This window comes from Myotis davidii, unplaced genomic scaffold, assembly GCF_000327345.1.
Source record: "Myotis davidii unplaced genomic scaffold, ASM32734v1 scaffold207, whole genome shotgun sequence".
In the NCBI taxonomy this organism is placed as follows: domain Eukaryota; kingdom Metazoa; phylum Chordata; class Mammalia; order Chiroptera; family Vespertilionidae; genus Myotis; species Myotis davidii.
In genome coordinates this window covers 962,238-987,612 of record NW_006298349.1, presented here as the reverse complement: position 1 = coordinate 987,612, position 25,375 = coordinate 962,238, and the positions used below count along the sequence as shown (strand labels likewise).

General features: G+C 43.3%; 1 protein-coding gene and 1 pseudogene across 5 annotated transcripts in view; one reads left to right on the top strand and one right to left on the bottom strand.

Moving 5' to 3' along the window:
• Positions 1 to 684, bottom strand: part of LOC102767066 — a 2,449-nt pseudogene extending 1,765 nt beyond the window's left edge.
• The window catches only part of COPS3 (COP9 signalosome subunit 3), a 29,294-nt gene continuing 3,956 nt past the window's right edge, over positions 38 to 25,375 (top strand). The window contains exons 1-10 of one of the 5 annotated variants that reach the window (XM_015570608.1): positions 2,152 to 2,238; positions 4,054 to 4,275; positions 4,915 to 5,027; positions 5,117 to 5,166; positions 6,921 to 7,013; positions 9,494 to 9,673; positions 13,538 to 13,678; positions 15,736 to 15,909; positions 19,031 to 19,117; positions 19,987 to 20,111. In XM_015570608.1, coding sequence (XP_015426094.1) covers positions 4,103 to 4,275; positions 4,915 to 5,027; positions 5,117 to 5,166; positions 6,921 to 7,013; positions 9,494 to 9,673; positions 13,538 to 13,678; positions 15,736 to 15,909; positions 19,031 to 19,117; positions 19,987 to 20,004 — 1,029 coding nt within the window. In that variant the 5' untranslated portion in view covers positions 2,152 to 2,238; positions 4,054 to 4,102 and the 3' untranslated portion in view covers positions 20,005 to 20,111. Of the gene's footprint in view, positions 57 to 1,992; positions 2,015 to 2,108; positions 2,239 to 4,053; positions 4,276 to 4,914; positions 5,028 to 5,116; positions 5,167 to 6,854; positions 7,014 to 9,493; positions 9,674 to 13,537; positions 13,679 to 15,735; positions 15,910 to 19,030; positions 19,118 to 19,986; positions 20,112 to 25,375 lie in introns of those variants that run through there. The other 4 variants (XM_015570607.1, XM_006773953.2, XM_015570606.1 and 1 more) reach the window with 4 other exon arrangements.

Below are 25,375 nucleotides of genomic sequence, written 5' to 3'. Positions count from 1 at the left end.
TTTCGTGCTTTCGGGTTCATTCATCTCATCACGATGCACCCCGGGCTCTGAATTAAGTAGTTCGCTGCTGGCTGGAAGGCCCCTGTCACCCTCAGTCCGCATCCCACCGGGTGGCAGGGCTGAGAGGAGCGAGGGAAGGCGCCCGTCCTGGGGCGCAGTGACTAGTGCTCGTGGGGCGGCCGTGGGGTGTAAGTTCGGGGCCGCGTGGCCGTGGGCACGTCCCCTTCGGGGCCAGTCTCCCCACTTCCCTCCGCCCGCTGCTGCCAGAAGGCCCCCTGTGCAGCAGGGAGAGGGCCGAGCGCGGGGCTTCTGTCTCCCGTCCCGTGTGTTTATAGACGTTAGGCTCGCAGGTGAGGCACAGGCTTTGAGTCTGGGAATGAAGACGCCGCCATTCATTAGGGCACGGACACTCCGTTTCTGTTTTCGGGGCCGCAGCGCGTAGAAGGTTGGGTTGGGACCTGCCTCGTTCACTTCGTGTACAGGCCACTGCCTTCCTCTGGCCGTGGAGCCTCCAGAGGCATCACTCACCTGAAGCTCTGCCCGCATGCTCTGTGCACGGCTGCGGGCGGAGACAGGACAGAGGACGCTGCCGCTGCTGCCCTCCACGCGTGCACCGCCCCGCGTGCACCAGTGCATGTGGATGAGGGTCTGCTTTCTCTGCTCCCGTCCAGAACTTCTTAACATGGAGCTTACATGAAGGGACAGAGGAAATTTCACTGCCCCATCTCTAAGGGCTCATGTCAGTGTGCCTGTGACACTTTCACTTACTGTGGACTCTCCCCGGCAGTAGTTGACTCTCGTGATTTCATAATGGCCCAGCTTTTAAGTCTCAGCTCGGCATTGATTATTTAATGGGGTGAAATGCTAATTTCTGGGTGTTTCAAATCATTGTAAACTTATTTCAAGTAGTGGGTTTAAAAGGGGGCGATCATTTAACTGGAAGATGATGCTGCGAATTCATACAGACCAGTGAGGTCTTTAATAAAGGGATAGTGAGTCGGTCTTTCCCAGTTCAACTTGTATTATTGTCTTGAAAAATGATACCTAATAGATCATGGAAAGACAACTAGTGAGGTTTGAGAGTATCTATGGTATGTCTGTTATTAGAATAACCTGTTAAAATTGGTAAGCTAGTTCAGATTACCAATTTGGGCCTAATTAGATTCTATACTTTTGTTGTTATAACATTGTGATATAAGAGAAAGAAAAATGGGTCTTCGATTCATCAAGCTGCTTGTTGATTGATTGGCTGCATAAAAACTATTATTAAGCTGGAGAAGGGACTCTCTTCACCTGAGTTTATGCTGAATTACCTACTCTCAGGTGATGGGGAGCGGACAGATAGACAACCAAGTTAGCCTCGGGAAAGGCGGGTGGGTGCGGGTCCGGGGAAGACCAGGCAGACTGGAGAGCAGAGTGTGAGGCAGGCAGAGGAGGACATGGGGGAGAAGCGTGAGGGGAGGAATGCGCAGCGCGGAGAAGAGCAGGTGTAGAGGCACAAAGGTGAGAGGATAGGGAGTGTTGATTGACTTTTGAGCTTGTCATGACCACAGACGAGGTGTGTGAGGGAAGTAGCAGGACACAAGGCTGGGGAGGCACAGACCAGTCACTGGGCTGACGCACGTGGACGTCTTAAAACCACTGGGGTGATTTGGTTGAATTTTTCATTTAGAAAGACCACACAGGTGCCAGTGTGGAAGATGGGCTGGAGGAACAAGTGGGCATTGAGAAGGGTTCTGATGTAGGTTAGATAAGAAATAAGGATATGAATTAAGTCAGGGGACAGCGAAAGGAAGTAAAAGGAAATCGTCTTTGGTGACATTTGGATACAGAGAGGGAGCAGGGAGTGGTAGTGAGTGTGTGTACTTTTCTGGCTTGGGGAGCCAGCGGAAGGAATGGAGGGAATGGAGAAACTTTCAGGGGGCAGAGGGATGTGGGCATCTAGTTCATTTCACTCCTCTGGCCCTTCTCTGTCCTCATCTGAAATGAAGGCGATACAAGGAATAATCTTCAGGTATTTCTTGCTCTGGGGTATGAAGTCTGGTTGTCCTACCTTTGGTTTGGTTAGTACTGTAACTGAATGACATAGTGTTATTCCTGTTTTTCAGGGCAGATGACTCAGCTTTGTGAGCTGATCAACAAGAGCGGAGAACTCCTTGCAAAGAACTTATCCCATCTGGACACTGTGCTTGGGGCTCTGGATGTACAGGAGCACTCCTTGGGCGTCCTTGCTGTTTTGTAAGGGCCATCTCTGGTGGTTTTGCGCTTTCTGAAACTGAACTCTGCACTTTCTGACTTTATTTTTTGGTGCAGGAAGTAAGCCATGTAAACAACATGGAGCTCTTGTGCACAACTAGCGTCATGTCATAGCAGTTACATTTCACTTATCCCTACTAATTGTTTTTAACTCTTGTTTATATTTATACACATTTTGAAGTTTATTTTAAAAAATGAATGGCCATCTCACTTGTGGGCACTAGAGTTTGTATTTATCTGAATCCTTTATTTATGTCGTCCCTTGGGTCGCTCACATTTCCTAGTTGGAATAAAGTAGGAGGAGTGATGAAGCATGGCAGGGCGGTGTGTACTGAGTGCAATCACCAATGCCCAGGAGCAACATTGCTTTGAATTCTCTTCAACTTTCTATTAAATATATATTTTTACTGATTTCAGAGACGGGGAGAAACATTAATGATGAGAGAGAATCATCGATCAGCTGACTCCTGCACACTCCCCACCAGGGATCCAGCCCACAACCTAGACATGTGCCCTGACCGGGAATCTAACCATGGCCTCCTGGTTCATAGGTTGACGCTCAGCCACTGAGCCGCATCAGCTAACAGGTTTAAGCTGTTTGAGATCAAGTTAAATAGACCTGTTTTAATTGGGTTCCTTGTAACTCTGGGTACCTTACAGTAGAATTACTTTTCTCTTGCTGTTTTAGTATTAAAATTGGGAAGTTAAGGTTGTCGTGAAAGTTGTAATAATATAAATAAACTGAAGAACTAAGAGCGAGGGTCTGGCTTTACTTGGACTGGGATTCCTGAGACAAAGGTAGGGTCAAGAAGAGAGTTTAGAGAAAAAACTCAGAATGAAAGAGTCTAGAGCAGGGGTGGAGATCCTTTTTTCTGCCAAGAGCTATTTGGATATTTATAACATTTGCGGGCCATACAAAATTATCAACTTAAAAATTAGCCTGCTGTATTGGTCAAACATTTAACCCATCCCTGATGCCTTGGCAGGGCCAGACCAAATGATTTCATGGGCCGGATGTTCCCCACCCCTGGTCTGGAGCTTTGCTCTGCAGTATAGTACCCACTAGCCACATCTATGTAAATTAGTTTTAAAAAGTTAAAGATTCAGTTCCTCAGTTGCACTACCCACATTTTTGCAGAAAGCTCTGTGGGATGCGCAGGCTAGGAAAGGCTTCCACTGTCTGTGTTCGCCTATTAAAAGGACAGTGTGCATGCTATACCTTTTTTATTCATTGGGGCTTCCCCCCCTTTTTAGCATGCATGTTTTATACACACAAATTCACATGTATGTACGGGGTGGGCAAAAGTAGGGCTACAGTTTTGAGTACACAAAACAGTTTCTTCTTGTATTTAAGTAAAAGAAAACCTGCCCTGGCCTTGTTTCTGAGTACCCCGGATTTGAATTATGTTCTTCCATTATTAGGTATGGGGTCCCAAGTTTCATGTTTTTATTTATAAAATGGAAATGACAATGCCTTATTAATTTATTGTGAAGCCCTGATGAAATTGATTCAGACATACTTGATAATGGGGAAGGAAGTACAGTGACAGATAATGTTAAGTCAAGTAATACTGAACTAGATAGAAGTACAAATTGAAAGATTTTAGAGAAATTGTGAATAGGCAAAACTATCCTTTTCATTTTTCTTGAAATTAGTTTCAACAGTTCATTTTTTTACTAAAAAGAAGAGCTTGAAGTTTACTTGTAAGCAGTGCCTTAGTGGTGGTAGCTTATGTGATCTCTCCCCCCAAACCTGTCTTTGAACCTTCCGTCTCTGCCCGCCCACCCCCCCACCAGAGTGTTTATCATGGGCAATTGAAAGGCACCGTCTGCCAAGGGCATCAGGATGGATCACCTGAGTCCTCCCTCTTCCCAGCACCTCCAGTTCTTCCCTTGCTGCTCCTCAGCTAGTGCTTTCTCCCAGAGGGACCCCAGCATCGCCCATCCTGGCCGTAGCCTTCTGTGGTCCACAGCTCTGCTTCCTTGTCCGCTCAGCCTGTTCTCTCCAGGGCAGGAAAGGCAACAGCTGGCTTTTAAACTGAGTCAATAGTCCTGACCACATTGGAACTGAAAAGAAAAATATTTTCTTAAACTTTTGGTTATAAGTTTATATTGAGTTCCTTCTCAAATACTAGGAAGACCTGATATTTGGCCCCATTTAATGGAATTTTTCTTTTAAAAAAATATTTTTCATTGATTTCAGAGAGGAAGGAAGAGGGAGAGAGAAACATCCATGATGAGAGAGAATCATGGATTGGCTGCCTCCTGCAAGTCCCCCACTGGGGATCGAGCCCACAACCCGGGCATGTGCCCTTGACCAGAATCAAACGCGGGACCTTTCAGTTCACAGGCTAACACTCTATCCACTGAGCCAATCCAGCTAGACTAGAATTTTTCTTTTTAAAAGCTGTTCTTTTCTAAGCATATTTTTCTTTCTTTTTTTAAAAATCTATGTTGTGTCTTGATTGTGCAAAAAAACAAACAAACAAAAAACAGGCCAGGAAAATCTCATAGATCCTGTTTCTTAATTTTTAAAAATACTGAGACACATTTAATTCACAGAGCATTGGAGGTGGGATGGATTTCTGACCTCAGTTGCTTCTACATTTTTACCCTGTGAAATATCAAGATAAATTGATTTTTTTCCCTTTATTCCAGATTTGTGAAGTTTTCTATGCCCAGTGTTCCTGACTTCGAAACATTATTCTCACAGGTTCAGCTTTTTATCAGTACTTGTAACGGGGAGCACATTCGATATGCAACAGACACGTGTAAGCTAAACTGCATTTTGCTATTTTCCATTGAATGTATTTTGCCTGTCTAGTCATTTATATTTTTAATATTTTGTTATTGTATCTAGTTGCTGGGCTTTGCCATCAGCTAACAAATGCCCTTATGGAAAGAAAACAGGTAAGCAATCTTATCCAAGTGTTTGTGGTTCTGTTATAACATACTAGATGGGGTCCCTCGGCCTGGCCGTGCCCTCTCGCAATCTGGGACCCCTTGGGGGATGTCGGACTGCCGGTTTCAGCCCGATCCCCTCAGGCCAGGCCAAGGGACCCCACCGGTGCATGTACCGGGCCTCTAGTATGCATATAAGATCTTTGGTTAATCTCTACCTGTCCTCCTCCCTCCCCCTTTCTCTCTGAGATTCATCAGTCTATTCCTTGTTTTCATGCCTGTGCGATATGCGTCTGCCCCCTGCTGGTCAGTGCGTGTCATAGGGAACGGTCACTTAGGCTTTTATATAGATAGATAGATATCTAACTTAGACAATAATTAATTTGTTAAGGTTCCAGGTTAGTACTAAGAGTCCTACCACTTAGATGTAGGTGGTCGCTTCAGGTACTCATAGCGTTTGCGGTAAGGACAGCTAGTCCCTCCGCAGGTGTAGACTCCAGTGCGGGGAGGCCAGCCTCGGAGGCTGCAGCCAGTGCTAATGGTTTTGGAGCTCCCATTCTAGTGTCCTTTGTGCTGGGTTTTGTTTGCTAAAACTTTTAAAACTTTTAATTGTAACATAATTTTAGCTTTATAAAGAGTTGCAAGAATAATGTAAACAATTCCCATATACCATGCACCCAGATTCTCCAGATATTAATATCTTACCACAGTTGCTTATCCTTTTCTCTCTTTTTTCCTGAGCCATTGGAAAGTAAATTGCAGATAGGATGGCCCTTGAGTGTTGCCTAAAATATAGGACATTCTCTTATATAACCACAGTACGAAGATCAACAGCAGGACATGAACATTGATATCATTCTTTAACAAATATACTGACCTTACTCCCATTTTGCCAGTTCTTTATTAATTTATTTATAACAAAAGAAAATCACAGTTCGTGGGTTGTGCTCCATTGTCACACAACTTTTATTTCCTTTAATCTGGAACAGTTCTTTGGTCTTTCTTTAATTTTGTGATATTGACACAAGTTATAATTTAGGTGTTTCTCTTTTATTTGAAATTGAACTTCAAGACTAGTTGTTTGAAGGAGACTGAAACAGAAATAAAGCGGTTGGTATTTTGTTGGAGGACTGAGTAAGTGGTGGTTTGAAAGAGAGGTTAAAAAACTGCCAGCAGCCTTTACTGAAAAACCCTTTATAGTCATTCAGCACTTCAGTCACAGCTCCTGTCCAGAAACTGGCTGTGCCTCCCTGGAAGCTCAGCCTTGTTAGTTATAATCAGGGCAGGAAAGGCCCCTTTATAACTGGCCGTCTCAGCTTCAGGCGTAATTTATTACCCAGTAAGAGGTGATGTAGGAGAACGTTTCCAGGTGGTGTCCAGCGACCTGAGGGGAAAATGTCAGCGTCCTTGAGCACAGTTACGTTTACTAAGCGTAGGCTGGCATCTGTTTTAAATGATTTATTTATTTAGATGTAAATATAATGAACTGTTGAGAAAGTAATGTTGCTTTTGATTATTTATCTTCATTGTGAAAAAGGCTCTATGGTTTTAACAATGGTGCTGAATTACTCTAAATATCACAAGAACCAGCGTAAGGAAACATTTTCTGACTGAATTGGGACAGTCCTGAAAGAGTATGGAAACCTCATGTTGTCATTCAAGGAACCTGTCAATTAGTGTTATTTTTTATTTGTAAGTGACAACCTAAGATCCAATGTGCTGCCATCTCTGAGAACTTATCTGAAAGATGTCATTTCTGACAGCCCCTGCGAGGAATTGGCATCCTCAAGCAAGCCATAGACAAGATGCAGATGAACACAAACCAGCTGACCTCAGTACATGCCGATCTCTGCCAGGTAAGCGGCAGTGTTAGACCGGGTCGGGGATGGAAGGTTGGTGGTAGGTTTGCTCAACATCAGGTTGGATAAATGAAGGCAGTTTGGTGGAGACTGATATGTCCTAGCAGTTGGAATGTATAGGTACCTCTATCTATAGAAAGAGAATTTTCAACAGTTTTTGGATACAAACTATAGAACAGTGCTCAGCTAGTAGGCTTGGTAGAACAGAGTAATTAATGCTTGTGACATTTAAAAAATACCAAGTTATTTTCTTTTTTAAGGAATTTTGGAACCTGAGAATAAACACAGGTAACTTTACACCTTAAAATGTTATTTGTTTATTTTATTGTGCAAAATCCAGCAGGCAAAAGGCAGTCTCCCTACCACCCTGCCTCACAGCCACCTCTCTCTCCAAAGGCAGCCATTGTTAGCAGTTTCTTGTTTATCCTTCCAAAGATATTTTATGAATGTACAAGCAAATATGTCTATTTTTTCTCTTTTTTTATTTAATCTTCACCAGAGGAAATGTTTTTATTGATTTTAGAGAAAGAGGAAGGGAGAGAGAGAAACATTGATGTGTAAGAGAAACATTGATCGGTTGTCTCCCATTCACACCCAACCAGGAATCAAACCTGTAACCTAGGTATGTGCCCTGACTGGGAATTGAACCCGCAGCCTTTCAGTGTACGAGTTAGTGCTCCAACCAACTGAGCCACCTGGCCAAGGCTGTCTCTTTTTTTATACAAATTGTAATAATTTGTATGATTAAGTATATACAGTACATTGCTTTTTGCTTTTCCCCCCTTGCTTTTTTCTACTTAATGTATCTATTTTTTGTTGTTTTGTTTTGTTTTTGTTAATTCTCACCCAAGGATATTTTTCCATTGATTTTTAGGGAGAGTGGAAGAGAGAGGGACAGACAGAGAGAAACATCGATGTGAGAGAGACACATCGGTTGGTTGCCTCCTGCACACGCCCTGACCAGGGCCCAGGCCGGGGAGGAGCCTGCAACCAAGGTATGTGCCCTCGACCGGAATCAAACCCAGGACCCTTTGATCTGCAGGCCACTGAGCCAAACCGATTAGGGCAATCTATCTTTTTTTTTTAATATGGTTTTTTATTATTGACTTTAGAGGGAGAGGGGGAGAGAGAAAAACATCGATGTAAGAGGGTCACATCGATAGGCTGCCTCCTGCACACCCCTTATTGGGATGGATCCCTTAATGGGTATATGCCTTGACCAGGAATTGAACCAGCAACCTTTCAGAGCATGGGACAACTCTCAACCAACAGCCACACCGGCCAGGGCTCTACTTAATGTATCTTAGAGATGGTTCCATATCAGTGTTTTATAGCTGCAGAGTATTTCATAATATGGGTTTACCCAGTCCCTCTAGGGTATTGAGATTATTTCCTTAATGAATAACATGGTTTGTGGCTTATTTTAAGCACATGTTCTAGTTTCAATGAAGGTGTGCTTCTCCCATTTTTTCTTTCTTTTTATCTTTTAAGAAACGTTTGTGCTTGGTGTATAAAATACATAAAGTGCTCTAGTAGTAAGTGAACAGCTAGCTCAGGGAGTTGGTACCTTGTCTACACCTGTGCCACATCACCCACATACAGGACGTTGCCATGTACTTGCACAATTTCTTACACTTATGTAAAGGATTTAGAAATTGAAAAAGTATAATTAAAGAAAAAACTTCCATTTTTAATCATAGCATGCTGATCTATTTCTATGTGATTAGTTTGTGCATCTGTAAACAGAATGGTTACTAAGTGAATTGTTAGCCGAACTTTAATTCATTTGTGGAGTACTGAATCTCATGGTAGGTTCATCTTTTATAAAGAAGTGCTATTTTTGCCCTAACTGGTTTGGCTCAATGGATAGAGCGTCAGCCTGCGGACTCAAGGGTCCCGGGTTCGATTCTGGTCAAGGGCATGTACCTTGGTTGCGGGCACATACCCAGTAGGGAGTGTGCAGGAGGCAGCTGATCGATGTTTCTCTCTCATTGATGTTTCTAACTCTCTACCCTTCTCCCTTCCTCGCTGAGAAAAACCAATAAAATATATTTTTTTAAAAAGTGCTATTTTAGCCCTGCTGGTGTGGCTCAGTGGTTGAGCGTTGACCTGTGAACCAGGAGTCCGGGTTCAATTCCCGGTCAGGGCACATGCCCAGGTTGCTGGCTCATGGGGGGCATGTAGGAGGCCATCGATCAGTGATTGTCTCATCATTGATGTCTCTCTCTCCCTCTCCCTTCCTCTCTGAAATCAATAAAAACATATTTTAAAAAACAACAACAAATGCTACTTTATTGTGAATGCTTAAGAAAGCAGAGTAGTATGTTGATATGCAGACCCTTTTAATCAATAAGTTAAATGTGAAAATGTAAAACAACATTTTCTTGAACTTGTTGGAGTCTATGAATCTGCTGCTTCTGCTAAAGCTTGCCAGAGTACAATTAAAGTGACAATTTAATACAAATATGCTTTCACAGCTTTGTTTGCTGGCAAAATGCTTTAAGCCTGCCCTTCCATATCTCGATGTGGACATGATGGACATTTGTAAAGAGAATGGAGCCTACGATGCAAAGCACTTTTTATGTTACTATTACTACGGAGGCATGATCTACACTGGGCTGAAGAACTTCGAAAGAGCACTCTACTTTTATGAGCAGGTAATCTCATCTCTAGGGGTGTTTTGAACTTGTGTGGTCAGAGTGCCCACCTGGAGCAGATTGATTTCAGGCTCTGAGTACCAGGTGGAGGTCCTGTCAAAGACCGCTTCTCAGTGACCATGTGGACTAAGCATGTCAAACTCAAAGGCTAACACGGGCCAAATAAACAAGTTGTTAGTGTATGTGGCTGCAAAAAAAAAATAAAAGCTTCAATTTTCATAGAAACGTAGGTTTATTTCGATAGAGACATGCTGAATACAAAGGGCTGAAATAAATGAGTCATCATTAACATAAAATAATAGAACATTTTAATAAAAATTAATATTTTGTCTTGAACATTAACTTACCAGACACTGAATAACTGCACAAATTAATAAGCGTCACACAAACCTATTTTTCTTGTTCTCTGAAAGTGAAATATTTCCTCTTGCGCACACCCAACAAGTCAGTCCAAGACTAATGACGTGGCAGTCAGCTGCTAAAATATTCGCTGCTGGTATTAGTGGAGAGAAATGGTGCGTCTGTGCGTAAGGTGCGTGAGGGAAATGAATGCAACATGATTATGTATAGTAATCACTCATTAGCGAACGTTGTAGCTTGTTATTAATAAGTACGTATAACAGGATATTGTAAAAATTATGTTACAAAATTTTTATTTAAATGTTTCTTACATGCCATTATATTGGCTGGGCCTCAAAAATATTCGTGTGGCCCGCATGCAGCCTGTGGGCTGCGAGTTTGACGTGGTTGGTGCCCATGGTGGTGGTTTGCTCCTTCAGTTGAAGGGGATTGGCCGTGGAGGGAGGAGCGCTGCTGGTGGGGTCTGATCCGGGCTTTGCCACTGATACCGTCTAATCTGGCCTCCGTCATAAACGTCTCCACCTGCATCGCTTCCTTTGCACATAGGTAAGAGTTTGAACTGGATGATCTTTGAAGTGTCTTATTCTAAAACCATATGTGGTGTCTTAAGTTTTATTGTAATAAGTAAAATATTCTCATGGTTGAAATTCAAAGGATATTAAGTATGCCCAGTGGAAAATCCCCGCCCCTGTGTCTGCCTGTAATGGCCGCTGGAGTATGTAGTGGGACACTGCGCAGCTTGGTGCAATAGTCTGGAGAGGTTTCCTTAGAGTCTGAGAGGGAGAATGCAGTGCAGGGGGGCAAGAGTAGGTGTCCAGCTCTGAGTACACGAAACAGTTTATTCTTGTATTATTACTTATTAATTATTGTATTAACTTCTACATGAACTGTAAACATATTTTTGCCCCATCCTGTATTGGCTAATTCTAGTATTTTAAGATGTTTATTAGATGTCAGTTAGTTCTTATTTTATTCATAGCACATATTAAAATAATAAAGGATATTTAAACCTTCAAGGAGCTTACCATTGAGCTGAAATACTAACATTTAAATACACACACACACATCTGTGACTGAGCATGCCTCCGTGAGTGGGGGTTGACAAGTATCACCAAGAGAACCTAGGGAAGGGTCACCAGAAGGCAGGTAAAATCTTCTCCAAGAGTACACAGTCAAAAATTTCCGTTCTGCCCAGCCTTGTGGCCCAGTGGTTGAGGGTCGACCCATGAGCCAGGTCTCAGTTGGATTCCCAGTCAGGGCACATGCCGGGGTTGCGGGCTTATTCCCCAGAGTGGGGCTTGCAGGAGGCAGCCAGCTGATCGGTGATTCTCATCATTGATGTTTCTATCTCTCCCTTTCCCTTCCTCTCTGAAATCAATAAAAATGTATATTTTTTAAAAATTCAGTTCTTCAGAAAATTATAAACACACTTCATAGCCACTGAATGCATTATCATTGTACAGCCCAGTATAAGTGATTAGCATACTGATCTAGAAATAAACAAACTTTTTTTTTTTTAGAAAGGAAGGGGGAAGGATAGAGAGTTAGAAACATCGATGAGAGAGAAACATCGACCAGCTGCCTCCTGCACACCCTCTACTGGGGATGCGCTGGCAACCAAGGTACATGCCCTTGACCGGAATCGAATCTGGGACCCTTCAGTTCGCAGGCTGACGCTCTATCCACTGAGCCAAACCGGTTAGGGCCACACTTTTTATATTTATAGGTGGAAACCTTTTACCTGAAAATATAGTTATTCCCTGATTAACCCTAAGGACAAGCATTGTTTAGTATTAGTCTACTCCACGCCACTGTATGTGTTTTTTGTTGTTGTAAGTCCTCACCTGAGGATATTTTTTTCATTGAGTTTTAGAGAGAGTGGAAGGGAGGGGGAGAGACAGCGAGAGAAACATGGATAGAGAGACACATCCATTGGTTGCCTCCTAGGGCCAGGGATCCTTCGAGCCTGCAGCTGAGGTACGTGCCCTTGACTGGGATCAACCTGAGACCCTTCAGTCTGCAGGCCAACGCTCTATCCACTGAGCCAAACCGAATAGGGCAAGCCACTGTATTTTAATAATATATATGCCATTATAGATGGTATTAGTACCTTAATTTCAGAAGGTGATACCGATTATTTTACTGCTTCAAAAAAATTCCAAAAGAAGGACGTACATATTGAAAAAAATTCAGTGTAGCATTGTATAAAGCAAAAAGTGAAAGCATCTTCATCTCCTCATACTGCACCACAGACAGGCCCAGGTAGTTGACTAGTCCTCGATGAATAGAACAGAGAGTTGATTCTGTTCTTTCACTGCGAAGCAGGTTGCAGTGGGGGTCGTACTTGTATCCTCGTGTGCTGAGGTGACTGTTTCTGTAGATAGTCTCAAAGAAGTGCCTCATAGGCTCAATGGTTTGAGTTTTGATGTGAAATATTGGGTTGATTGGGTGTGATAGTTTTCAGTTCTTAACCTTCACAAATCCAAGTGAGAAAGTGAAAAGGCAGCCGCAGAATGGGAGAAATATTGGCAGATCACCTTTCTAAGGGACTTTCATCCAGAATATAGAGACCTCTTAACAAATCAACAGTAAAAACAAAAATTTCTAAATGGACAATCAACTTGCATAAACACTTCTCCAAAGTTATACAAATGACCAATAAGCATATGAAAAGATACTCGTCAACATTAGTCATCAAGGAAATACAGATCAAAAGCATTCTGAGACACCAATTCATACTTGCTAGGGTGACTGCATTAAAAAGACTCCAGTAATGATAAACGTTAGTGAGGTGTGGAGGATTTGGAACCCTCACAGTTGCCAGTGGAATTATAAAATGGCACAGTCGCTTTGAAAAAAGAATTGGGAATTCCTCCAGTGTTAAACATAGAGTTACCGTGTGATGCAGCAGTTCCACTCCTAGGAATATATACCCAAGAGAAATGAAGACAAATGTGCACACGAAAACGTGTACTCAAGTGTTCATAGCATCATTATTTAGTGGCCAAAGGTAGAGACACCCCAATGCCATCAGCTGAGGAGCGAATAAACAGAGTGTCACACACCCGTGCAGTGGAATGTCACCCAACCGTGAAATGGAATTAGGTGTCAGCAACATGGGTGAACCTTCACCAGTGAAGCCAGTCACAGAGGCCACATATTTATGATGCTGCATTAGGCTAATCCATAGAAACATAAATAGAACAGCGATTGCCTGGTGCCGAGGGGAGGAGAGAACGGGGCATTGCTGCTGGTGTATATGGGGCTCCTTTTGTGATGGGATGGAATGCTCTGAATTAGGTAGTGGTGAATGTACTAAAACCACTGAATTGTATACGCTAAGAGGGAAAATGTTTATGTGCATTGTATCTCAATAAAGATGTTATAAAGAAAATGGGACATTGAATGTAAGTATTGTTTTATAATTCAAGCAATACCTGTAGTTGATTGTTCTTCCCTGATGCGGTGTGCTGTCTTCACATTCAGTATTCTTCTCTTGCTCAGGCTATAACTACCCCTGCTATGGCGGTCAGTCATATCATGTTGGAATCATATAAGAAGTATATTTTAGTTTCTTTGATATTACTTGGAAAAGTACAACAGCTACCAAAATATACATCTCAAATTGTGGGTAGATTCATTAAGGTGAGTTTTTAAAATAAAACTGATTTCTTAAGTCCTTAAGGAAATGGAAAGATACATGGTTGTATAATTTTATTTTATACTGATTTAGCTCTCCCACCAGCTTCAATTTAGCAGACATTAACTGTCTGCAGGGAGCCTGGGAGCAGCAGTTCTGGTAGAACCCCTAACATCACTCCTATTCAGACACCTTCTGATCAACGATTGGAGCAGCATGTTTCTCAGGAACCTGTTTTCAGACTTATAGCTGTAGATAAGGGTTGATTTTTTTTTTCTTCATTACAATTTAGTGAAATGCTGGAAAAGCAATGCTGACTTACTGAGCTCTATTGGCACGTGCTGGGAGATCGTGTGAAGACCACGGTTCTGCTCACAAACTTGTGTGCTCCTTGAGAACCCAGCTTTGGGACCACATTAAAAATAAATTAACTCTTTTAAATATTTTGAAATGCGTGCTCATGATTTTAAAAAATTTGAACAGCCCTGGCTGGTGTGTTTCAGTGGTTGAGCATCAACCCATGACCCAGAAGGTCAGGGTTTGATTCCTGGTCAGGGCACATGCCCAGGTTGCAGGTTGCAGGAGGCAACTGATCAATAATTCATCATCGATGTTTCTCTCTCTCTTTTTCTCTCTCATCGATGTTTCTATCACTCTCTTCCTCCCGCTCCTCTCTCTGAAATCAATAAAAACACATTTAAAAAAATGGAACAATTTAAAAGATTGTGAGGTGACAATCTTTTTTTTTAACGCAATCCTCACCCAAGGATATTTTTTCCATTGATTTCTAGAAAGAGTGGAACAAAGGAAGGGGAGAGAGAGAGAGATGAATATTGATGTGTGAAAGACACATTCATTGATTGCCTCCCACACGCGCCTCTACTGGGGCTGGGGAACCTGCCACCAAAGTACATGCCCTTGACTGGGAATCGAACCCGAGACCCTGATCACAGCAAAACCGGCCAGGGCAGGTCACAGTCATTTTAATAACATTTTACCCTGTTTGTCCCCGTACGAAAGTCAGATCAGGGTGTCAGTTTGAAAGTCTTCCTGGTGAGAAGATGCTTGTGTGGTCTTGAAGAGAGCCCGTGCTCTCCACCTGAGAGCCTGTCATGCTTCTCGAGCTCTAGGCTGCCTGGTCACAGGCTGGCGTTGGCAGCAAGGTGGGTAAGAGATCCCATGGAAAAAGGAGGCAGGATAGGTTAGGGTTGCCATTCGCAGATCACTTTGGAGAACTCCCGTGGTTCCTTTAGGTGGCCCTGTTTTGGAAGGAATGCTTTGATTTTTTAAATTTTATTTTAAATATGCTTTTATTGATTTTAGAGAGGAAGAGGGAGGGAGAAAGAGATAGAAACATCAGTGATGAGAGAGAATCATTGATCAGCTGCCTCCTGCACGGCCCCCTTTTCTAAAGTGGCATAATTCCACACGCATTAGTAGTTTATTTATGATGGTGTCATAACTGATTGAAAAGACCACAAACTTCGAAAGTAGAAATATAGGTTTGAATCCAGTTTACGCCTGTGCTCATGACCACATTTTTTGGACCTCTGCCCAGTTTTCAAGGATAATGTGTGTGAGGTAAAATACCTAAAGCAGCTCAGGCCCTTAGGTCCTCCGCCATCATCAGTCATCTTGCCCATCTTCCTTCTTAGCTAAAGTAGCCGATTGTCCCATGGCACCTGGGGAGGTGTATGTGGGTGAATGAGACGTGAGAGAGAGTTGAGAATAATGAAAATTCTACCTTCTTCCCAATAGAAAAAGGAGCCACTGATAGGGGGAAAAACAGATGTGTGTGTCTTTACCAAATGCAGTGCACTTTCGCCTGCTGTGCAGTTATTTGTTCTGTACCACAAAGTTTTTTCTTTATAATAAATTACTCCATAGTGAAAATGTATCCTTGGTCTTCACTGAGCATTTGTTGGGTAGGTTATAATTTGTTAGGTAAGAGTAAAGGGTATTGGATGTACTTGCTCAAAATACAGTGCCATGTTTTGTTTTGCTTCCTGAATAAATTTTACTTCTCTAACATTTTAATCTATTTTCCCCCTTTAAACCTTAGCCTCTTAGTAATGCATACCACGAGTTAGCACAAGTATATTCAACCAATAACCCCTCAGAACTCCGAAACCTGGTGAACAAGCACAGCGAGACGTTTACTCGTGACAACAACATGGGGCTGGTGAAGCAGTGCTTGTCCTCTCTCTATAAGAAGAACATTCAGAGGCTGACCAAGGTGAGGCACGTGGCCCTCGAGGCTGTTCCCGTCTCCCCCGCCGCTGCCCCTCCTCTTCCCCTCTGGATGCTGAAGAAGCAGGTGCAGGGCACAGGGTATTTGAGACGAGGAGCAGCTGGAGAGGAAGACGGGCGGGCGCTGCGGCTGCTTTGGGAGGCAGAGGAAGCCAGCCTGAGGGGCAAGCGTTCCGTGGGCAGCTGGGGGCTACACGTAACAACGCAGATGAAGTCCTCGCGAGCAGCCTGGGCCGTTCGGGCTGTGCTGATGTGACGGTCATGGCCATTCAGGCCAGAGGGGAAGGAGCTGGGTGGTTGAACTCTAGAAGATAAGTCAGTTATATACTTTGTTTTCAAAGTGATGGTTTTTGTATATAGAAAATTTTAAAAGAAAAATGAAATTCCATGTGAGCTAGGAAGGCATAACTGCAAGGAATAGGAAACAGACTAAGAGCAGCTTAAAAAATAGAGTATTGTTTTTTCCTTTTGAGAAGTAGTCTGGTCAAGCTGGTTCAGAACTGGTGAGAAGGTGCAGCTGTCTGTGTGTGCGCCCTCTGCCTTATGTCAGCAGCGGGGTGATGGCGGAGAAGCGGAGGACGAGAGAGGATAGGGTGTGTGTTGCTGGAAGGGCCAGGGCCCAGGCGAGGGGGGAGCGGAGGAGGATCTGACTGTGAGGGTTCAGAGGAGCTGGAGGGAAATGATGAGTTGGGCTGGTCGTAGAGGCAGCGTCAGACCGCACGGAAAAGAGGGAGGGAGGTGAGGAGTGGCCACTGGACAAGGAAAGGAAGCGCCCAAATACCAGGGAGTAGCTAGCTAACATGAGGAGGTCAACAGAGAATTTGTAGAAAGCTAATTTGTAAGAGGAAATAAAGAATGTGAAAGCCACTATAAAAAAAAAGATAAATATTAACTTGTCAGCCGGAGGAAAACCAACTTGACCCACAGACAAAAAAGACCGGGACCTAAGGGACTCAGAATAACCAGCAGCCTGGTTCTCCCCACATTTCCTCTTTGGTCCAGGGGCCAACAGAACCACTCTAAGTAGATCCCTGTCTCACCAGCAGGAGGTAGAAGACCAGCACCCCATTTGTGACTAGTATTGAGGTTTAAGTAAAAGAATCAAAATATTACCAAGGTTAAATGACAGTGTATTTTAAAAAAATTTAAGTGCAGAAAATTAAATAACAGTTAAATGAGGAATTAGAACTTAAACAATCTAGGAAGTAGGTAACTCTGCAAAAACCATCAGTTAACGGTGTGAAGCAGTCAGCCCCAGTCCAGCCCTGGGAAGTAAGGTGGTAGTTTCTACTCTGGTTCCGATCAGATCAATCCAGAACATGAGTTTGACCACAGGAACAGGAAGAGCCTCAGGTGGTCAGCCAGGGCCGGGCTGTGGCTCAGTCTTGTATGTGCTGACTCATGGTTGATTGGGGTCCGCTGGGCTGAAAAGCACTGCCCAGGGGACATAGAGGAGGGACAGTGTCATTAAAGGATGTGTCTGGTCAGAAGGTTAAGTCTTTGATGGTGGCTGTTAAACGTCTTGGCATTCTGTCCTTATGCCAGAATAACAGAGGGGGAAACATCTAAGGTTTTTCTACCCAGCATGTCTCTTTGCTTTCGAAAGTCAGAAAATAAACGCTTTGTAAGAAGTCTCAACAGGTAGACTGTCAGTGACAGGAGCCATGTCCCATAGCATTGCTGTCTAGAATGCAACTAGGGACAGGTTATCATGTGGAGGTTGAATCTACTCCATGTTAGCATTTTGGTGGAAGTTTTCCTAGACTCCTCTTCTCCATCTTCTGTCTATATGCCTATGTGGGAACTCCCAGTTAAGTGTGATTGGGATCATATTCTTCATGCTGTTTTCTACTCTGCTTTTTTTGTTCAGTATGTCTTAACCCTCTTTCTTCCCTGGCAACATAAGCCTCTATCACAGTACTGTGTCAGTAACAGTAGTCTATTGTACGGTGGATCGTAATTCATTCAACCAATCCTTGACTGATGGGCATTCCGGTGGCAGTTTCTAGTTATAAGAACATTGATAGTTCTATGTATTTAGAAATGTTCACTTTTGAATTTTCCCTCGTGTTAAGCTACTTATGTACTTAAAATTAACAATTTTATTTTCTTAGGTGGTATTCTCCAAACTAAAGTATATGTAGATTTTTTTGGTCAAGAATTTTTAAGCTCAGAGTTTTAACATGTCCTGCTCTAAAAATGCCATTATAACATCAATGATGAGAGAGAATCACTAATTGGCTGCCTCCTCTACACCCCACACTGGGGATCCAGCCTGCAGCCTGGGCATGTGCCCTGACCAGGAATCGAGCTGTGACCTCCTGGTTCATAGGTCGATGCTCAACCACTGAGCCAGGCCAGCCGGGCAGGAGCTCTTTTAATTTGTTCTTGGAAGAGATAGTTTCATCATGTCCCAAGCAGAGCAGTGATAAACACTGGTTTTTGAAGGATTCATATTTATTTAGTCAGTAATAAGTTTACAATACAAAATTCAAAAGATAGAAAAATGCCCATCCAGTTCATATATTCCAGCCTCCCCTTTTTCTTTACCCAGAGGCCACCCAGTGTTAGCAGTTCCCGGGGTACCAGATTGTCTGTGCATGTACAAGAGTGCTCTCCCTCCCACTCGCTCTCACACACATTGTTTCCCTTTCTTTTACATACATGTTAGGGTGCACTGTTCTGCATCCTGTTTTATATTTAACAATGTAATATCTTGGATTCTTTTTTGATTCATAGAAAAGTGTCACTTCTTAGTTTTTGTTACAACTGCATAGTAGTGCGTTTATATAATTGTGCTGTGCTGTGCTGTTCTCTGCTGATGGACCTATAGGTGGTTCCAGCCTTTTGCTGTTGCAAACAGTGCTGCAGTGATAACCGCGCGCGTGTCATTTCAGACACAGAGGCTGCGCTTCTGGAAGTCACTGCTCTGGAAAAATGGTTGCCAAAACCACTGGGCCCATCTGTCGAGTCCTCCTCACAGCAAAGGCGTCTGTGCAGCAATGGAAAGCACTTGTCCAGGGACTGAGTAGAACTCTACACACATTGAATAACATTTATTTTCTCAGTAGTTTCTACCTGTGATTAATTCTGCTTTTGAATTTCAGACCTTTTTAACACTATCATTACAAGATATGGCAAGTCGTGTGCAATTATCTGGACCACAGGAGGCAGAAAAATATGTCCTGCACATGGTAAGTGTGCTTTCATTGTTAAAACTTACTAGTGGATTTCTGTGTTTGTGGAAGTAACAGGTGTTCATTATGGAAAATGTGAAAAAGGAGAAGGGGGTTGGGGAACGTCCAAAGTCAACTTCTGTGGACATTTTGGTTTATTTCCTTAACGATCTATGGGTTTCTCTAATCATAGTAATTATAATGATTTATAGGGTGCATCCTGTTTGTGCTCATGTCAATTTTTGTAAACATTTAAAACACTCATGAAATTTTTTTTTCTTTATTGATTGATTGATTGATTTCAGAGAGGAAGGGAGAGGGAGAGAGAGCCAGAAACAGCAATGATGAGAGAGAATCATTGATCGGCTGCTTCCTGCATGCCCCCTACCAAGCCCACAACCTGGGCATATGCCCTTGACCGGAATTGAACCTAGGACCCTTCAGTCCACAGGCCGATGCTCTATCCACTGTGCCAAACAGGCTAGAGCATCATGAAATATTTATGATATACAAAGAGGCATAAAGCCATGTTACTCAACATACTGGTGCATGATAAGGTCATGAACTTGGGCTCATATGGAGGTCAGGGCCATCACCGTCAGAGTCCTGCTCAGGGATGCAGTGTGCTCAGTGACAGCACTGACTGCGGTCTCCCTCAAGCCCCTTCTGCACTTAGAATAGTGTTGCTATAAAGGGTGCTAGAACGGGCACTCCTATGCGCAGCACCCAGCTTCAGAAATCAGATATTACCAGTATACCTGACACCCCTGTGTATCACTTCCAGTTGTATCTCCCCACTCCATATTTGGATAAGCATTATTTAGTTTGACTACATGGTAACCCACTGAGCTGATACACTGTAATCTACCTCCTGCTTAGTTATGGAGATACATGGCTCTACCTGAACAGACCTGTCCTGGCCCAAGACAGCCGGTCTGCAGGAAGCTAGATCTGCATGTTCTGCTCTGACCTCTCCTGTGGCTCAGAAGCCTGCCACATCAGGATGAGGGGGACAACTGTTTTCCATTGGATAGTGGAGTAGTTTATTCCCATAGTCCAATTTGCAAATGTTTTGAGATTTTTTTCCCTTCAAAACACTCATCCCAAACAAAACTTGTCTGACTTAACCAACCTGGGAGTGTCTGCTAAGGGCGCCTTGCTAACCCTGTGGGAAACCACAGAGCCTCCCAGGGGTAAGAAGAAACACATGGGTGGTGATGACCCAGCCAGGACATAGGTGTCAGCAAAATGCTTTGAGGAGTCAGAGAGGGGGACGGGTTTTGAACACAGCATAACCAGCCCAGACACAGCCTGTCAGGCCTGGGTCCGCAGGGGGTGTTTTGTCTGCCAGTGGACATTTGGCAAGGCCTGCAGGCATTTCTGGTTGCCCCCGCTAGGCTGTCCCTACTTGCGTCTAGTGAGTAGAGACCAAGGATGCTCTTGAATGTCTTAAATGCATAGGAGAGCCACACAGCAAAGCATTCGCTGGCCCGAAGTGCCAGTACTGCCGAGCTTGGAAAAGCCTGGCCTGGGTGTTAGTCCATGAGGGCGTGATTTTGTTTAGAGCAGTTTGAAATTCAAAACAAAATTGCGGGGAAGATACAGAGATTTCCCATTACCCCCTGTCCCCACACAAGCACAGCCTCCCCCATTGTCATCATCCCTCACCAAAGTGGTGCATGTGTTACAGCAGAGGAGCCCACATGGACACACCATCGCCGCCCAGAGTCCAGGGTTTGCGTTGGGTTCACTCTTGTACATTCTGTGGGTTTGGACAATGTGTAACTATACATACCCATCATTATGGTCTGACGCGGTAGTGTCCCGGCCCTACACGCCCGCTGTGCTCTGCCTGTGCATGTCCTCCTCTCCACCCCTGGCAGCCACTGACCCCCCTCCCACAGCTTTGCCGTCTCCACAAGGGCCTCCGGTGGGACTCACACAGGGGCAGCCTTCCCCTGGCTGCTTCCCTCAGGATCTGCAGGGCTTGACAGCTCATCTGTTTGCAGTGCTCAGCAACAGTCCGTGGTCTGATATAGTCCAGTTTACTCATTCATCTTGGTTGCTTTCAAATATAAATAAAACTGCTATAAACATCCTTGTACAGGGTTTTGTGTGGACATAAGCTTTTGACTTGATTTAGTAAATACCAAAAAGTGTGATAGCTGGACCATATGATAAGAGTGTCTAAATGCCGTCGCCATACCCAGGGCATCTAGTATTTCTCCTGTGTTCTCTTCCAGGAGTTTCATAGTTTTGCATTGACCTTTAGGTCTGTGACCTGTAATTTCTGTGGAGGGTGTAGGTCTGTGTCTAGGTTCTTTCTCTGCATGTGGATGTGCATTTGTTTTAGCTCCCTTTGTAGAAAAGGCTGACTTTGCTAACTACTTTGTTCTTTTCAAATCAGCACGGAGATAGGTATTTTGAGTTTCTTCTCTTTTCCTTTTTTCTGTAACTAGTATAGCAAGCACTGGTTTGTGTGTTTTGTTTTTTGAATAAAATAATAAAAACAAAAGATAGGCCACTGTGGTCTGCATGACATCAGTAAGCAAATGGTGATATCAGAGCAATGTGTACCCCAGTGTGTGTTTCCATAATTTGCAATTCGGCTTAACAGTACACCCAATCTGTATTTGCATTTTGATAGTATTTAAGCTCTCTGTACAGTGTTTTGCATGTATTTATATGGTTCTTAGGGGGAGGATAATGTTATAAACTGACAAATCTGAAATTCAAATATGTTGTTGCACTGAGACAGGAAGAGAAGGAGTTTAAAAAGATGGAAAAAAGGGATAATTTTTTGGAACCAATAAAACTTGTTGCTGATGAGCAGAACTCAGTACTGCTGTGCACTGAGAATAAAGCCTGTACCCACTTGTGGAAAAACAAAAAGAAAAGGCTGACTTTGCTTGATGGTATTGCCTGTGCTCCTTTGTCAAAGATCCAGTGACTGTGTTTATGTGGATCTATTTCGAGGCTCTTGATTCTGTCCCACGTATCTATTTGTCTTGATTACTGTAGCTTTATAATAAGTCTTAAAAGTCATGTAGTGTCCGTCTTCAAACTTCGTCCTCCTTTAATATTGTATGGCTTTTCTGTGTCCTTTTATCTCTCCACATAAATTATCTCTCCACATGGTCAGTTTGTCGATATCTGTAAAATAACTGGCTGTGATTTTGATTGAGATTGCATTGAATCTATAGATCAAGTTGGGAAGAACTGACATCTTGATAATATCAAGTCTTTGTAGCCATGAACATGAAGTAGTTCTCAATTTATTTAGTTCTTTGATTTCCTTCATCAGATTTTTGTAGTTTTCCTCAGATAGATCTTACAGATATTTTGTTGGATTTATTCCTAAGTATTTCATTTTGGGGGATAGGGACGCACATGTAAATGGTATTGCTTTAAATTTCAGTTTACACTCGTTCATTGCTGCTTTATATAAAAGCAGCTGCCTTCTGTGTATTACCCTTGAATCCTGCAGCCTTGCTATACTAGTAATTGCAGGAGTTTTGGTTGGTGGGGGTGATACTTGCAGATTTTCTGCATAGATGATTATATCATCTATGACCAAAGATAGTTCTCTTTCTTTTTCACAATCTATGTATATACCCCTTTTTTTATCTCACTGTGTTAGCCAGTGCGGTGTTGCAGAGGAGTGTGTGATACCTCGCTACGCACCTTGTGGGAATCTTCAAGTCTCTAACCAGGCGATACTCGCTCTAGGTTTTTTGTGGATATTTTTCATCAGGTGGAGGAAATTCTCTCTCCCTAGTTTACTGAGCGCTTTTATCATGAGTGGGTATTGGATTTTATGAAATGCTTTTTCTGCGTATGTTGATTTGACCATGATCTTTTTTTAGCCTGCTGACATGATGAGTTAACATCAATGTTTTACCAGCCTTGCACACCTGGAATAAATCCCACTTGGTTTTGGAGTATAATTCTTTTTACATGCTGTTGGATTGGCTTATATGTTGAGTATTTTTGTATCTATGTTCATGAGAGAGAGTGAACATTGTAAAACTTTTCTTGTAATATTTTTGTCTGACTTTGGTATTAGGGTATTGCTGGCTTCATAGAATGGCGTGGGAAGTGTTCCCTCTGCCCCTGTCCTCTGAGAGAGATGGTAGACATTGGCCTGACTTCTCCCTTCCTCGTCTGGTGGCCTCACCAGGGAGCCTTTCTGGGACTGTGCCATAAACTAAACCTTTTATTGATGTGTAGCCCACATAGAGAAGAGTGCGACCAGCACCCAGGTCCTGAGCCAGAATGCCGCCAGAACCCAGGAACCGTGCTCACGCTTCCAGTCCTGTCTGGCCAGAAAGGTTATTATTGTCCTGACTTCTCACATCCTTTTCTAGTTGTGTTTGTTTTGAGCTTTGTCTATAATAATAAAAGCATGATATGTAAATAAGACCGGACGACCTTCCAGACGCAGCTGGGGCTGCGAGGGAAGCCCGGGTCCCGGGTGCCAGAGGGAAGCCGGTGCCGGCAGCCGGGGGAAGGGAGGCCTACTCTTGCAGGAATTTTGTGCATCGGGCCTCTAGTATAAAATATAAAATGAAACATACAGTATATACTTTTGGGGATCTGGCTTTTGTGCTTAACCTGAGATTCATACATGGTGTTATATGTAGTTTTACTAGTAGTTCATCTATTTTCAGGGATCCACGGTATGAGTATACCCTTCCATTCTAATTAGATGAACATGGTTATTATAGAAAGTGCTGCTGTGGTGGACCTAAGTCTGCATTTCAAATATTTGGATATATTCCTTCCACTTTTTAAAGAGGCAGCTCTCTGTGGTCACTTGGAGAATTAGGCAGTCTTTTTCGTGTGTGTTGGGCTGGTTGCTGTATCACTAAACAGGACTTGTCCTTCCCAAGGCTAGAAAGGAGCAGGCCTGTGTAGGGAGCTCAGTGACAGATGGCTCATTGTCGCCACCCTGTGGAGTACTTTTGTTAGGAATAACAGTACCTGTTTGGGACTTCTATTGGCTTCTTGCTTTTTAACTTCATGGACAGGATTTGGCTGTGAGGACCAATCAAATAAATACCCAGTCATTGGTGCAACTAAAGAACATAGACCTTGAAGCCACCTTGGAATCAGCATTGGCAGAAACGTTTTCTTGAAGGACCAGAAAATAATTTCTACTGGGGTGAAGCAAAAATGTGTTAGCATTTCAGTTTTAAAGCGCAAGGGCAATGTCAGTGATACAGTGAAGCTAATGTTTAAAGATGCCGGGCAGCCTCGGCCAGTGTGCTAATGGTTTGTGTGTCCACCCAGACACTGAAGGGTCCCGGGTTCAATTCCCAGTCAAGGGCACATACCTGGGATGCAGTTTCCATCCTCAGCTCGGGCATGTGTGGGAGGCAACTAGTCGCTCTCTCTCTCACATCAATGTCTCTCTCTCTCTCTCTCTTTCTTCCCCTTCCCCTTCCTCCCTCCCTTCCATTCTCTCTAAAAATCAATGGCATGTCAGAGCTGGTTTGGCTTAGTGGGTAGAGCGTCAGCCTGCAAACTGAATGGTCCCAGGTTCGATCCCAGCCAAGGGCACATGCCCAGGTTGTGGCTCGATCCCCAGTAGGGGGCGTGCAGGAGACAGCCGATCAATGATTCTCTCTCATCATTGATGTTTGTATCTCTCTCTCCCACTCCCTTCCTCTCTGAAATCAATAAAAATATATTAAAAAAATAAAAATCAGTGGCAAACATATCCTTGGGTGAAGATTAGCAAAAATAAATAAAGATGCAAGGGCAGTTTGAAAGCGTTATGCTAGGGGAAACAAGACACAAAAGACACATATTGTCTGATTCCATTTATAGAAAGGTCTAGAAGAGGCAATTCCATAGCACAGAAAGCAGGTTACGGGCTGAGAGGATGGGAGAGCAGGGAGTAACTGCTCAGTAGGTGTGGGTTTCCTTTTGGATGATGAAAATGTTTTGGAATTAGATAGAGGTGGTAGTTTGCACAACACTGCATGTACTAAATACCACTAAATTATACACTTTAAAATGGTTAATGACTTTTACCTCACATGTAAAATAAAATACAAATAAAACAATGTAAGGGGGAAACTAAGATGGCGGCAGAGATAAACACCGGGAAGTTGATGCCGCTCACAACAATTGATTAATACCTCAGAAAAACAATACGGACATCATCCAGAACCACAGGAAGCCTGGCTGACTGTAAATTCTACAACTAGAAGGAAAGAAAAGCACACTGAGAGCCAGAGAAGCTGCAGAAGAGAAGCGCAGAGGTAGGGG